The sequence below is a fragment of the Sorex fumeus genome, unplaced genomic scaffold (assembly GCF_029834395.1).
Source record: "Sorex fumeus unplaced genomic scaffold, SorFum_2.1 ptg000083l, whole genome shotgun sequence".
In the NCBI taxonomy this organism is placed as follows: domain Eukaryota; kingdom Metazoa; phylum Chordata; class Mammalia; order Eulipotyphla; family Soricidae; genus Sorex; species Sorex fumeus.
The window spans coordinates 13,027,537-13,040,984 of NW_026606140.1; the positions used below are offsets into that span (position 1 = coordinate 13,027,537).

The window sequence follows — 13,448 nt, forward strand, 5'->3', positions numbered from 1 at the left end:
GCGTATAGATGAAGGGGCGGGGCGGATCCAGGCCTGGTCCGAGGAGTCGGCTGGGCCCCCTCGCCTAGTACACCTGGAAGTGCGCAGATGTGGCTCCGTCCTTCCAGCAGCGCAGCGTGTCCACGGCCACCGAGCGGCACAGCGGGCAGGTGCGCTCCCGGTCCAGCCACAGACACAGGCACTCCTCGCAGAACACGTGCTGCAACGGGAGACAGCAACGGGGCCCGCCTGACCCTGCCGCCTTCCCACCCCGGGCCCCCGCCCGCGCCTGGGAGAGACCCTTCATGACCGGCTGGACTGATGAGGCCCGGCCTGGGGGCGCCAGAATCCCATCCCCCCCGCCCCCGTGCCTGACCGCATTGCACCAGCCTGGGCATTGGACAAGCCCCCAGGCTCCTGCACTTTCCAGACCCATGCTTCTGAGAGTGTGGGGGTGGGGGGTGGGGTGGAGGACAGCTGGCCAAATGAGGTCACACGAGGTGGCCTGCAGAGCTGGATAAAACTTGGCAGAGGGGGAAGAGGCCCTGAGCGCCGGTGACAGAGGGACGCATCCTTGGCAACCCCAAGGGCGGAGGTGCCCTGGCACACGAGTGGCTGAGCGCTGAGCTGGGGGGATGGGATGTGGGCAGAAGGCACAGGCCCTCGGGAGGGTTCCCCTGCGTGTTCTTCAGCCTCACTCCAAGGTGCTGGGGTGGGGGCACTGAGACGCAACTCCTGCAGGCCTGCTCTCCCCAGGCTGCGCTCAGCGACTCTGGCGTTGCTCCAGAGATGAGGCAGAGCCAGGCAGGGCTGGGAGCAGAGGCGGGACCTGCACCTGGTTTGCTGGGTACCATGATGCCCTGGGGACTGGGGTGGCCACCAAGGTCTAGACCAGGTCCTGAGCAGGCCAGCACCAGTTCCGAGCTCTGGAACATCAGGCTGGTTCCAGGGATGGCCCCTGCCATGGGTGTGGCCCCCATCAAAAGAAGAAAAAGCCTGGAGGCAAGAACCATCAAGCACATGCTGGATGACTCAGGCAAGTGTCCATTGGCCTGGATGGGCCTCAGAAGACTCCCTGTGCCCCTCTCCTCTGCACGTTAGAGTGTCTGTGAGGAAGGAATCAGCAAAGGCTGGTAACAAAGCACCTGCTAAGGAAGCCAGAGACAAGATGAACAGGATCCACTGCACCCTTGCATCTTTCTTTCATTTATCATCAGCACTCAGACGTAATGAATGACCAAGAAACAGAGTGAGGTTTGGTTCCCACTCACTGGCTGCTGACTTCTCCTGGGCAAGCTGCCTTTCAGTCAGCCCAGTATGGGGACCTGTGTTCAGTCAGCCTTTCCTTGGTCATCTGCACTGCTGCAGGAGTGACACCAAGATCCCTTTTTTAGGGCAGGGGTCCTGGCATGCAGATCAGAGCAGAATCATGGACCCCGACTCAAGCTCTGCTTCCCAGGCCCTGAATCCATGCAGGGAATAGGAGCAGGTGTGAGTTGGATGGATACTGGGTATCAGGGATGGACAGATGGATACTGGATTCATGGATTGTGGATATCAAGGATGGATGGATGGGACTGGACGGATGGATGTTGGACAGGATGCATGGAGAGACAGATATTGGATGAATGCAGGATATCATGGATGGATAAATGGATACTGAGTGGATGAATGTTGGTACCATGAATGGATGGATATATCTATTCAAGGTAATGAGTATCAAGGATGGATAGATCTATATCTAAATGTAGAATATCATGGATGGATAGATGGCTACTGGATGGATGAATGTTGAGTATGATGAATGGATTGATGGATATCATATGGATGCAAGGTATTATGGATAGATGGATACTGGATGGATGAGTGCTGGGTATCGTGAATGGATACTGGGCAGATATATAATATCATAGATGGATAGATGGCTATTGGATGGATGATGTCAAATATGATGAATGGATTGATGGATATCATACAGATGCAAGGTATTATGGATGGATGATGGAGACTGGATGAATGCTGGGTATCATGAATGGATAGATATTGGACAGATACAGAATATCATGAACTGGGGCTGGAGTGATAGCACAGCAGGTAGGGTGTTTGCCTTGCACGTGGCCAATCCAAGTTCGATTCCCAGCATCCCATATAGTTCCCTAAGCACTGCCAGGAGTAATTCCTGTGCATCTCCAGGTGTGACCCAAAAGCAAAAAAAAAATCATGAATTGATATATGATATTGCTCTTGGATGGATGGATGTTGGATATAATGAAAGAATATTGTATGGATGCAGGATATCATGGATGGATGGATGGATGGGCGTTGGATGGAAAGGATGAATGTTGGGCCTCATGAATGGGTAGATGAATGTTGAGATTTACCCACCACGGGATATGCCCTTGGCTTCTGCATCTGAGATAACTGTGTCTTGTCCAACCCTTCCCAAGAACACTAACCCAAATCTGGGAAGACAGAGTGAAATGGGAAGAATGAGAGAGAAACAGACTAAGGCTTGGCAAGATTTCCGGAAAGGAAGAAGCAAGACTTTCACCTTGACATCATGTTCAAGTAAGCACTGCTCCTGAGAAGGAAATACAGATGGCTCCGAAGCATACGAAATGATGCTCAATTGCGCTCATAATTAGGAAAATGCAAATCAGGACTGTACTGAGAGCGCGTTTGTCACCTGTCAGATTAGCACGGCTCCAAAATGCCTCATCACACTGTTGGGGCGGGGAGGGGACAGGAGGTCCCTGGGCTCTGCCCTCCCTGGAGTGGATACACCCTTCAGGGAACCCAATCTAGCAATGCCTGCCAATGTACCCTCCAACCTAGTGACTCCGCCACGAGGACTCTGTCCCCTTAATAGTGCGCACGCGTGTGACAGCCAACAAGCCTGCTCCTTGCTGAACCCAAACAATGCTGAGCAGTCCCCAAGGCCTCGCCCGAATGAGCTCATTTCAGCCATGCACCCTGCCCAGGTAGGCACTGCCCAGGTGTCCGGCCTGCTCTCTGATGACAGCCATCCTCCTCTTTGCAGGAAGAGCTACTAAATGCCCAGGAGGCAGAGAAGAGTGAAGGGCTGGGGGCCTGCCCACGAAAGGGGGAGGCTTAGCAAATTAGGACAATGTCTTCAGACAGAATTTCAAAAAGGAAAGAGGCAAATGCATCTTGGGCTGGATATGTCTCAGCTTACGTGTTGTTGAAAACCATATGTCTGTTCCTATATATACACGCATACATCCACATATATGGATGTCTAATTTCTATAAGGCGTCTCTGGAAATGCATCGAGGAGGCTGGCAACAAGGGTTCCCTGTGAGGACAGTGGGAGCCGGGGGTGCTGAAGACAGGCGGGAGCCCCTTCACCACTTCCCTCTAGGATCGTAGGGGATTTGGGCCATACTGAGCAGCACTCAGGGCTACTACTTCCAGCTCTGTGCTCAGGGGTTACTCCTGGCAATGCTTGGGCGACCATGTGGTGGTGTGGATAGAATTGGGTCAGTTATGTGTGAGGATAAATGCCTAACCCTGCACTATCTCTCTGGTCCTAAAATCTTTTTTGTTTGTTTTTGGACCAAACCCAGCAGTACTAACCCCTGGCTGTGTTCAGGCATCACACCTGGCAGGACTTGGGGGACAATATGGGGTGCCGGGGCTCAAATCTGGGTCAGCTGCAGGCCAGGCAAGTGCCCTACCCACGGTACTATTACTCTGTCCCTGCAAAACCTTTTTAAGTAAATCTTTTATTCCCAAATAACATCAAGCTTATAAAAATGCGGGAAAGAGAGTGAAGAGTGCCTCCTCCTGCTAAATTTTCCCCCAAATCACCCTGAAATTTCCTCAGAAATTTTCCTGTCTTCTTCCCAAGTTCCCGATATCCAGAGTCTCCCACCTGACCCTCTCTTGGAAGGTATTCATGGGTCGCTGGTTTTCCCCCTGAAATGATCAGCTGGCATCACAGTGGCCATCTGTCAAACTAAGAGACTGAGGAATTCATCCATTCTGAGGAATTCAAAATCCAGATCTTGTGCGGATGGCCTCAAACGCATCTTCCTACCTGGGGTGACACCTTCTCTCATCCGGGGACCAGCCCTTGTCCCACACTGCCCTTACATGCTACAATTCATATAGTTTCCTTTTGGAGTTTTGGATCAGACAGTGACATTCTCCTTTTAAAAACAGACAAAGGGCAAGAGAGAGAGTACAGTGAGTAGGCATTTTCCTTGGTCCCTCGAACCCCTCCGGGCGAGATTCTTGGGCATAGAGCCAGGGATGAGCCTGGAGCACTGCTGGATGTAGCCCGAAAACTGAAAAGTGAAAAATAAATAAAACAGGAGGCCAGGGAGCTGAGTCTCTGGGCTGGAGCACAAACTTTGCATGTGGGAACCCTGGGTTCCTGTCCCAGCCCCCCAGGGTTCGCCAGGCACCTCCAAGGAAGACCCCCTCCCTAACAAAACAACAAACTAAAAATAAGTCTTGGGCTGGATAGCACTGCAGGGAACATGCTTGTACAGCTGACCGCAGTTAGAACCCCAGCTCATCTGAACCCCCACACACCGCCAGGAGTGATCCCTGAGCACCCCTGGGCGTCACCCCTAAACCAAACCAAAAACAAGAGCAAAATGAAACAACCCCCAGTCTCCTAAAATCCCCAAACAGCACAAACCAAAAGATCTGCAGGTACCCCCAAAGGACACCATCCCCCCCACCCCATCCTACACCCCCAGAAGGTGGAGGCGGGGATCCATAAGCCCTTCATTACTTCCAGTCTACAGGTTCTGCCTCCTTCTAAAAATCCTTCTAAACTGCATCTCTTTGCCCCCTCCCGGTCCCCCGGCCCCTGGGGACAGTGCAGGAATCTATCCCACGTGGCCCGCACCACGGCCCGCCTTGTTTCATCGACATTTATGGGCGTGGAGAGAGCACAGGCTCGAGAGGAGGGCATGAGGTCTGTGTGCCCTGGGCCTTCCTGCTGTCCCGCTGTGTGTGAGGGGACCCTGGGCTTCAGACTCAGTGCTGAACTGACGTCTCAGCCCCCCGGGTCAGGGCAAGAGAGAGCAGGAGGAGGAGGGACACACCGAGGGCCTGAGACGCACCCACCAGTCCTGTGTGCTACGGGCTGGTGATGCCAACTGTGGATAAAAAACCGAAGGTGACGGACGAGGCTGCTGCTGACAGACGCCAACTGTTAGGGGGAGTGAGGCGAGCGGAGAGCTCCCAGGAAACAGCAGAGAAACTCATGATTGGGATTATTCTGGGTTCTGTACACCCGGTGGTGCTCAGGGCTTACTCCAGGTTCTGCACTCGGGGGTCACTCCTGGTAGGGCTTGGGGGACCACATGGGATACAGGGGATTGAACCGGTTGGCCGTGTGCAAGGCAAGCACCCTCCCTGCTGTACTCTTGCTCCGGCCCATGCTCAGGGCTCCACAGCAGTGCTCAGGAGTCAAGGCACTGCTCCCAGCAGTACTGCGTGGGTCTGGTGCTTTGGTGCTGCTCAGGTCTGGCAGTGCTTTCTTTCTATTTTATTTTTTATTTAATTTTTTTGGGGGGGCACACCTGGCTATACTCGGGGCTTATTGCTAGTTCTGTGCCCAGGGGATCACTTCTGATGGGGCTCAGGAGACCATTGGTGAGGGCTGGACTCGAACCTGGGTTCAGTGTACCAGACCAGCACCTCAGTCCTCATTTGTCGTTCTATCACTCTGACCCCAGCAGTGCTATTTTGGGGGTGGGGACCAAGTAATAGGGTCCTGGGGATCAAACTGGGGGCCTTGCACCTGTAAGGCCTGTGCTCAGCCCTTAGAATTCTTCCCAGCCCAATGATGCCCACTTTATAGTGAGAAAAAAAAAGAGAGGGCTGGGGGGATAGTACAGTGGGGAAGGCATTTGCTTTGCATGTGGCCAACCTGGGTTCGACCCCCAGTATCTCATATGGTCCCCCAAGCACCACCTGGCTCCTGAGTGCAGAGCCAGGAGTAATCCCTGAGCATCACTGGGTGTGACCCAGAAAGCAAAAGCCAAAAAAAAAAAAAAAAAGACTCTGAGAGATGTCGTGGCCCACCCAGGGTCCAGAGTGCAGCTGAGACTTGTCCTGGCGGTATCCTGGCACTGAACCCCACTGAATCCTTCATTTTCTCCTTTAACCAACAGCACCATTAGAATGGTGGGGTCACTTGCTGGAGGCCACCCGCAGCCGAGCTTCGACGCGGCTAACTCCAGCCAAACTGCTCCAAAGCACATCTCGGAGCCCCGGGTCCGGTCCTGGGACAGTCCCACAACCTGGGCTCAGGGTCTCACCCTGCAGTACCCCCAGATTCAAGCTCCCTAGGTCTGCCTTGCCCTGCTCACCTGGCACATCAGGATCAGAGGGTCCCTGAACTCCGCCTGGCAGATGGCACAGATGTCGCCGGCTTCTGTGCACTGCTGCCCGGTGGCTCGCACTCCGTAGTTCTGTTTTAGGGCGGGAAGACAGACATGCAGAGCTGGGGTTGGTGGGGACCATGCGGGGGCTGATGGCTCAGGGGAAAGCACCTGTCTGGTGAGCATGAGGTCCTAAGTCTGAGCGCGGTGCCAGTATGGTTGCTCCTGCCCCATCACCCCTCTGTGCCTGGCAGCTCTGAGATTCCCAGCATCACCCCGGTTTTCAGCTGTACTACAGCCCGGGGGGAGCAGGTGCCACTACGAAAGGGCATGACCCTGGCCAACACGACCAGCACTCTGAAGAGAGACTCAGAGAGCACCCTGGCAAGGCTGAAAGCCAGAGAAAGCAACAGCTGGCCTGCACCAGCACTCACTGTGTGGGCACCAGCCCAGAGTGTGTGCGTGTCTGGGACCCCAACTGAGGGAACAGAGGCGGGAAGTGTATCCATGGGCCCCCGCCGGGTGATGCCCTCGGGTTTGTGTCTGCTTCTGCTTCCTCTGACTTCACCGGTCAGGATCCTCGGAAGCTGACTCACCTGAGGGGTGCAGAGAAGTTTCAGGGCTTTCCTCACTCCGCCCACACGGCCGCATATGTCGAAGGACTAGAAGAAGAGGAGGGCGATGTGTGACAAGGATCCAAGGACTGTCCACCCCCAAACCGACTTCATTGGAACACTTTCATAGGATATTTTAAATTTCTCTTTCCCATGGGTTGTCTCTTGCTGCCTGGGATCATTAACTCCCTCTCCTGCCCCAGCTAGGACAGTCTGTATTCAGTATGCAGAGGGGGTATTCCCCCATTTCCCAGGCCAGGCCAGGCAACACCAATCAATCCCAGCACTCTTCCCCTTCTCACGCCAAGGTAGGCATTGCTAATGGATCCCAAGACTCTTCTTCTGAGCCCAGTCAGGGCTCAGGATCCAATGTGCACCCAGCACTCTGGACAGTCACTGCCAGCCCCAATCAGAAGCAAAGGCAAAGAGAGTTCAGAGAGCTGGACCCATGCCCTGCACACACAAGGCCCAAGTCCCATCCCGGGCACTATGGTCCCTCAAGCACTGCCAGGAGCAACTCTTGAACCCGGAGCTGGGAGTAGCCTCAGTGAACCACCCAGATGTGGGAGAGAAGGAGGAGGAGGAGGAGGAGGAGGAAAAGGAGGAGGGTGGGGAGAGGCACGGCATGGTTGCTAGGCTAGACCTGCTGAGTGTGAGAATGGAAGAGAAGACACACGTGTTCCCCTTGGACTCTCGAAAGCCAGAAACAGAGACGCAAACAGGGAAGTGGGGGTTTGGAGAGACAGCACAGCGGGCAGGGCACCTGCCTCACATGATCCCAATCCCCAGCCCCCCATGTGGACCCCAAGTCCTGCCAGGACTGATTCCTGAGTACAGAGCCAGGAGGAAGTCCTGACCTCTGCAAGGTGTGGCCCCAAAACAACAACAACAAAACAACAACAACAAAAGAATAAATAAGAAGAGGAAGCATTTTAATTTTTGGCTTCTTTGGGTCACATTCGATGATGCTCAGGGGTTACTCCTGGATCTGCACTCAGGAATTACTTTTGGCGCTGCTCAGAGGACCCTATGGGATGCCAGGGATCGAACCTGGGTCAGCCACATGCAAGGCAAACGCTCTCTCCACTGTGCTATCTATCGCTCTGGCCTCAAGAGAAAGCATTTATTTTTGTTAGGGGATAGGCAGGTGTGTATCAACATTCCAGAGAGGCTCTGGGCACTGCCGTGTGGTCAAGGAGGAGCATTTCCAGGTGTCCAGGGGCTAGAATGTAAATTCAGAGGCAGCAGCTGAGGGCTGTGGTCACCAGAGGCGGCATGCATTGTTATCTACCCGAGCGGTGGTGGGGAAGTTTCTTCCCTGGCGCTGCCCTCCTTGTCCAGGCCCGAGATGGGGGCCTGGTGGAGGACTGTGGGAAGGCAGCGAAGGAGGGGCCCTGACAGGGAAGGGGTGAAGGCCGCGGAAACTCGGGAGCGTGATGCTCAGGTCTCGGAAAGAGACAGAAACACTTGAGGCCACAGGAGCTCAAAGACCCCTGGCAGTGGTGGGTGCTTATGTGGGTGTAGTAAGCTGAGGAGTGAGGGACCATCACGGACGGTCTCGCCAGATGGGGACCCGTACTCACTGAAGCAAAGGGACAGGTGGTCAGTCCCCAGCTCCCCCCCTGGACTCCGGGACTATACGCGGGGGGTGGGGGTGGGGTGGGGATCAGAGGGAAAGGGGGGTGGGAAGGAGGAACAGGGAGCGAGAATTGGGAGGGATGGGCAGCACTGGAACTTGGGGGTGGCATGGTGAGCCCGAGACACTGAGAGAGGTCTTTAGATGTACCCCTATCGTTCTACATGGTTCCAAACTAATGATGAATTCATTTTCCTCAAAGGGCAGAAAATAATTTGGAAAACAAAAAAAAGACTAGTGTCTCTGCTGGGAACGAAGTTTGGGGTTTGCTCTCCAGCACAAAAGGCAGAAAAAAAAAGGAGGAAAAAAGGAGACCCAGGCTCGATCCCTGGCACCACACAGGGTCCCCCGAGCACTCGGTGGATGTGAAACATCCCCCTTAAAAAAAAGGGACAAGGAGAGGGTGGAGGAATGAGGAGTGACTGCTTAGGGGGTACAGGGCTTCTCTGTGGGGGTGATGAAAGGCCCTGGAGCCAGACAGGGCTGGGAGCCACTCATTCCTGAGGAATCACACACCTGGAAACCAACCAGCTGTGGCTCACCAGATGGGAAGAGGAAGAGGAAGAGGAAGAGGCCAAGACCTGCCCACCCGCCCAACCCCCAGGCCCTGCTGGAGCCCCGTCCTGCTCAGGCGGGTGCACCCAGGGCCCCCAGGTCACCCCACCTTGCAGAGGCTGTACAGCACAATCAGCACCCCGCCCAGGAAGTAGCTGTTGGCTGACTCGTCGCCCATGATGTATTTGTACCACAGCTGGATGGGGACCAGCGAACGGGACAGCTGGCTCAGCTCCTCGATGACCAGGTAGAACTTGCCCTGCAACCACACAGAAACATCAATTATTGTTGGCAGGAAAGACCCTCAGGGCCGAGCCCACAGGGCCACCCTCTCCCCACCCCGCTGAGCAGTAATGACGTTCCAGGCCAGGCCGGGCCATTCATCAGCCCAGGACAGTGCTCAGAGCCACTTCTAAGGGGCCTGTGGTGTGGCTGGGAGACACAGCCCCTGCCCGCAGCCCTCCTGCCCACTGGCCCAGGACACAGAGTGCCCCCCCCCCCGCCCAAAGAAACTCGATGCGGGTGGGGGTGGGGGGCACTCCCGGGGTCTGCGGTGGTTTTGAGGGCTCCGTGTCAACTGTGGGGGCAGAGAACCCCAGCAGCATGGTCCCCCCTCCTCCCCGAAGGGCTGACCCCGCCATGGGGCGACCACCTCCAGGGGCAGGGCGGCAGGTCAGGCCAGGCTGAGCAGTGGGGATCGGGGGACATGCTCTTCCCGGCTCGACCCCACCCCTTGAATCCAAAGAGGCAGGTGACAGCTGTGAGAGAAAGGGCGGGGCCGGGGGGATGTCTGTCTCGCCGCTATGTGCCTCAGTGTCCTCATCTCTGGAACAGGACCTCCTCCGCGTGGCTGGAGGGTGACTGTGAAAACCACCTGATTGAGAGGGCAGGCAGGAGCAGTGCTCCCTGACCACTGGGACGCTACCCGGCAATGCTGGTGGAGGGCATGTGGTCCTGGGGGTCCAACTTGGGCCTCACGCGTGCAAGGTGTGCATTCCATCCCTTTGCCCTTTCCTCCAACTTCCTCTGTGACCCTCTGACCATTGCTCTAGGCCAAGCTTGCATTTCTTTTCCTTCCTTCCTTCCTTCCTTCCTTCCTTCCTTCCTTCCTTCCTTCCTTCCTTCTTTCCTTCCTTCCTTCCTTTTTTCGTCACACCTGGCAATGCACAGGGGTTACTCCTGGCTCTGCACTCAGGAATTACTCCTGGCAGTGCTCAGGGAACCCTATGGGATGCCGGGAATCGAACCCGGGTTGGCCATGAGCAAGGCAAACACCCTGCCCGCTGTACTATTGCTCCGGCCCCCACATTTCTTTTCTTCGGTGTTGTTTTGTGTTGGGTCACACCTGGTGGTGCTCGGGACATACTCCTGGCTCTGTGCTCAGGGACCACTCCTGGAGGGCTTGAGGGCCCATATATGGTGCCGGGAATTGGAGCTGGGTCAGCTGCTCGCTGACTTGCCAGTGCCCTCCAGCTGTGCGATGGCTCTGGCCCATGGACACGATGACCAGGTGCTGCTGCCTGCTGCCTCCCCTTTCAGGTGTGCGCCTCTCTGGGGCTCACACACTCAGCCGCAGGCCTCCTGGCTGCTCGCCACGGCTCCCACCGCCTGGCCACGGGCTCAAATGGCCTTCGGAGGTGCCCACTGGGTTCCACTCCTCCAGCTGCTGTGTCACAAGCAAGGCCGGCGGCAGTGAGGCCAGTGAACCCACAGTGGCAGGAGCCGCGAGGACAGGCTTGGAGCAACACTGCGGTCTGACTCCCAGCACGGGAGGTCTAACTCTCAGCACTGGGGGGTCTGACTCTTAGCACTGGGGGTCTGACTCTCGGTACTGGGGGTCTAATTCAGCACTGAGGGGTCTAACTATCAGCACTGGGGTCTCAATCTTCACCAGAGGCTTCCACGGCAGGTATTCTAAGCTGTTGAGCTTTTCCTCCGGGTCCATCTCACAGTAGTTTCAAAAATCAATTTAGTTTTCAACTTATGTTTAGGCATCATGATTATAAAGCAGTTAAGCTAGAGTTTCCAGCTTACAATGTTTCAAAACCACTAAAATGTTTCCTTCGTGGTGGTGGTGGGGGGTGTGGGGGCAGTGAGATGGTGCGGATTCTAGGGCACTTGCCTGGCATGCAGCTGACCCGAATTTCATCCTGGCACCCACATGATCCCCTGAACCCTGCCAGGAGCGAGTCCTGAATGCAGAGCCAGGAGTAAGCCCTAAGCATATCCAGGTGTGTCTCCTCCCTGCTCCTCCCCGCCCCCAACAACAACAACAACAAGTCACCCTGCCTCTTGCCTGGGAACCTTATTAAGCAGGAAGAGACCTTGGGCACGGGATATACCCCAGCGCCTGCCACAGGGTCACTGCACATCTGGCCACGGACTCCACGCTCATCGCCTCCGTCCCCTCCAGTGGTGGGTGAGCTGGTGGTGGAGCAGCGGAGCTGGGAGCCGGGAGAGCGATCTCCTCTCTCCACTCACACTGATGTCACCGAGAAGAAAGGAGAGGCAGCCTGAGAGTGGTGGCATCTTCGCTAAAGGTAGCAATTAGCTGTCGGGGGTGTAGGGGTGGGGGGACGGGTAGGGGGGACTCGGAGAAGGAAATAAAAACCACCACCGGGGAAAACTGGGCATGTCCCAGGGAAACCTTCGCTCTCTAATTAATCAGCTCCATAATGCCAGGTTGCCCGAGCATGTGCTTCGCTGACGACCCCCCAAATGGGAAGCTCGGGGTGTCAGAGAACAAGGAACGACGCGGCTCGGAGCCGCCGTCTGGCCTTCCTGCCGCAGGGAAGGGGTGACTTGGGCACGGAGAGTTCCCGATTTGGATTCTTGGAGGAGGGGGGCGAGGGGGGTGCCGGAGAGACAGAAGGGGCGGGTTCTATTCTGCCTTCCCCACTGCCTGGCTGGCAGGAGGATGGGCGAGAAAGAGAGTCGGGAAGAGGAGGAGGCAAGGGGAGCACAGTGGGAGCGAAGCAGAGCGGGGTGCTGAGACGCAGAAGGGCACGTGGGGAGGCCGCACCCCACCCCCACCCGGGAAAGAGGGAGCCGAGATCCTCGGGGGTGCGGGGGGGGGGAGGCAGCAACAGAAGTGCTAAGAGTTAGACCCCAGTGCTGAGAGTCAGACCTCAGTGCCGAGAGTTAGACCCCCCAGTGTTAAGAGTTAGACCCCCCAGTGCTGAGCATCAGACCCCCCAGTGCTGAGAGTCGAACCCCAGTTCTGAGAGTTAGACCCCTTTGTTGAGAGTCAGAGCCCGAGGCTGAGAGGCAGACCCCCTCCCCATTACTCTGTCCCTGCGGTTGGGGGTCTGGGTTCTCCGCGCGCGCCTGGCTGCGTGGCTCCACCTCCGCTCCCCTCGACCTGCACATCGGGCTGCGAGCTCGCTCACCTGGCCCCCACGCACACCCAGGGCTGCGCTGCCTCCATCTCGCTGTTTGTCCTCACTCACGGGGGGTGGCACCGTTCAGGCATTGGGCTCACGCACAGCACAGTGTGGCCACCGGGAAGCTGTGCAGCAAGCCCATGCAGCTCTGGGAGCAAGGGGTGGGGGAATGCTCAGGGCAGCGGGGACGACGGGCTGGTCCTTAGGCACGTGGGCGGCACCAGAAATCGAACTTGCAGACTTATACTTGCAAGGCTGAGTGTGATTCCAGCCCCGGACACACGAATACTTAGACCAGCCTCACCTGCTTCCAAGCCTCTGTCATGCTCACCGGCTCAGCACCCACAAGGTCGCACCTGCCACCTGCTAAGCGTCAACTTTGCACAAGAATCTGCACTGGGGCTGGAGCAATACTACAGAGGGGAGGGCATCTGCCTTGCATGCGGCCAACCCAGGTTCAATCCCCAGCATCCCATAGGGTCCCCCAGCACCGCAGGGGTAATTCCTGAGCGCAGAGCCAGGAGTAAACCCCCCCCCCCCCCCAACAACAACAACCAAAAGAAGAATCTACACAAGATCTCGGTGCCTCTGTTTCCTCGCCTGTAAACGAGGAATCCCTCTGTGGAAGCGCTAAGTCCCAGCATGGTAGTATTCAAAGAGAGATAACGATGTTCTAAGAAGAGGCAAGAGTAAATTCCTTCCCCCCTACCCCTGGGTCTTGGCACAGATGGTGCCTTTTCTGGAGGGACAGCCGGACAAGGACCCCGAGTAGCATCCACAGTGCCCCCTTTGCCCTGACACTCCCACCGGCATCCTGTCCCGCTCTCATTGCTACCTTTCTCCTCACCTCCCTCCCTCCCCCGCCCCACCACCCAGTCTGGATGCCTTCACAGCTCCTAAAATGAGGGACTGTGAG

At 56.3% G+C, this 13,448-nt stretch overlaps 1 protein-coding gene across 1 annotated transcript in view; it reads right to left on the reverse strand.

The window, feature by feature from the left end:
- Positions 1–13,448, reverse strand: part of RNFT2 (ring finger protein, transmembrane 2) — a 57,781-nt gene continuing 44,333 nt past the window's right edge. The window contains exons 8-11 of the mRNA XM_056131029.1: positions 9,259–9,408; positions 6,941–7,006; positions 6,333–6,434; positions 1–199 (exon numbers count right to left, since the gene is read on the reverse strand). Of these exons, the coding sequence (XP_055987004.1) occupies positions 65–199; positions 6,333–6,434; positions 6,941–7,006; positions 9,259–9,408 (453 nt within the window). The 3' untranslated portion in view covers positions 1–64. The remainder of the gene's footprint in view (positions 200–6,332; positions 6,435–6,940; positions 7,007–9,258; positions 9,409–13,448) is intronic.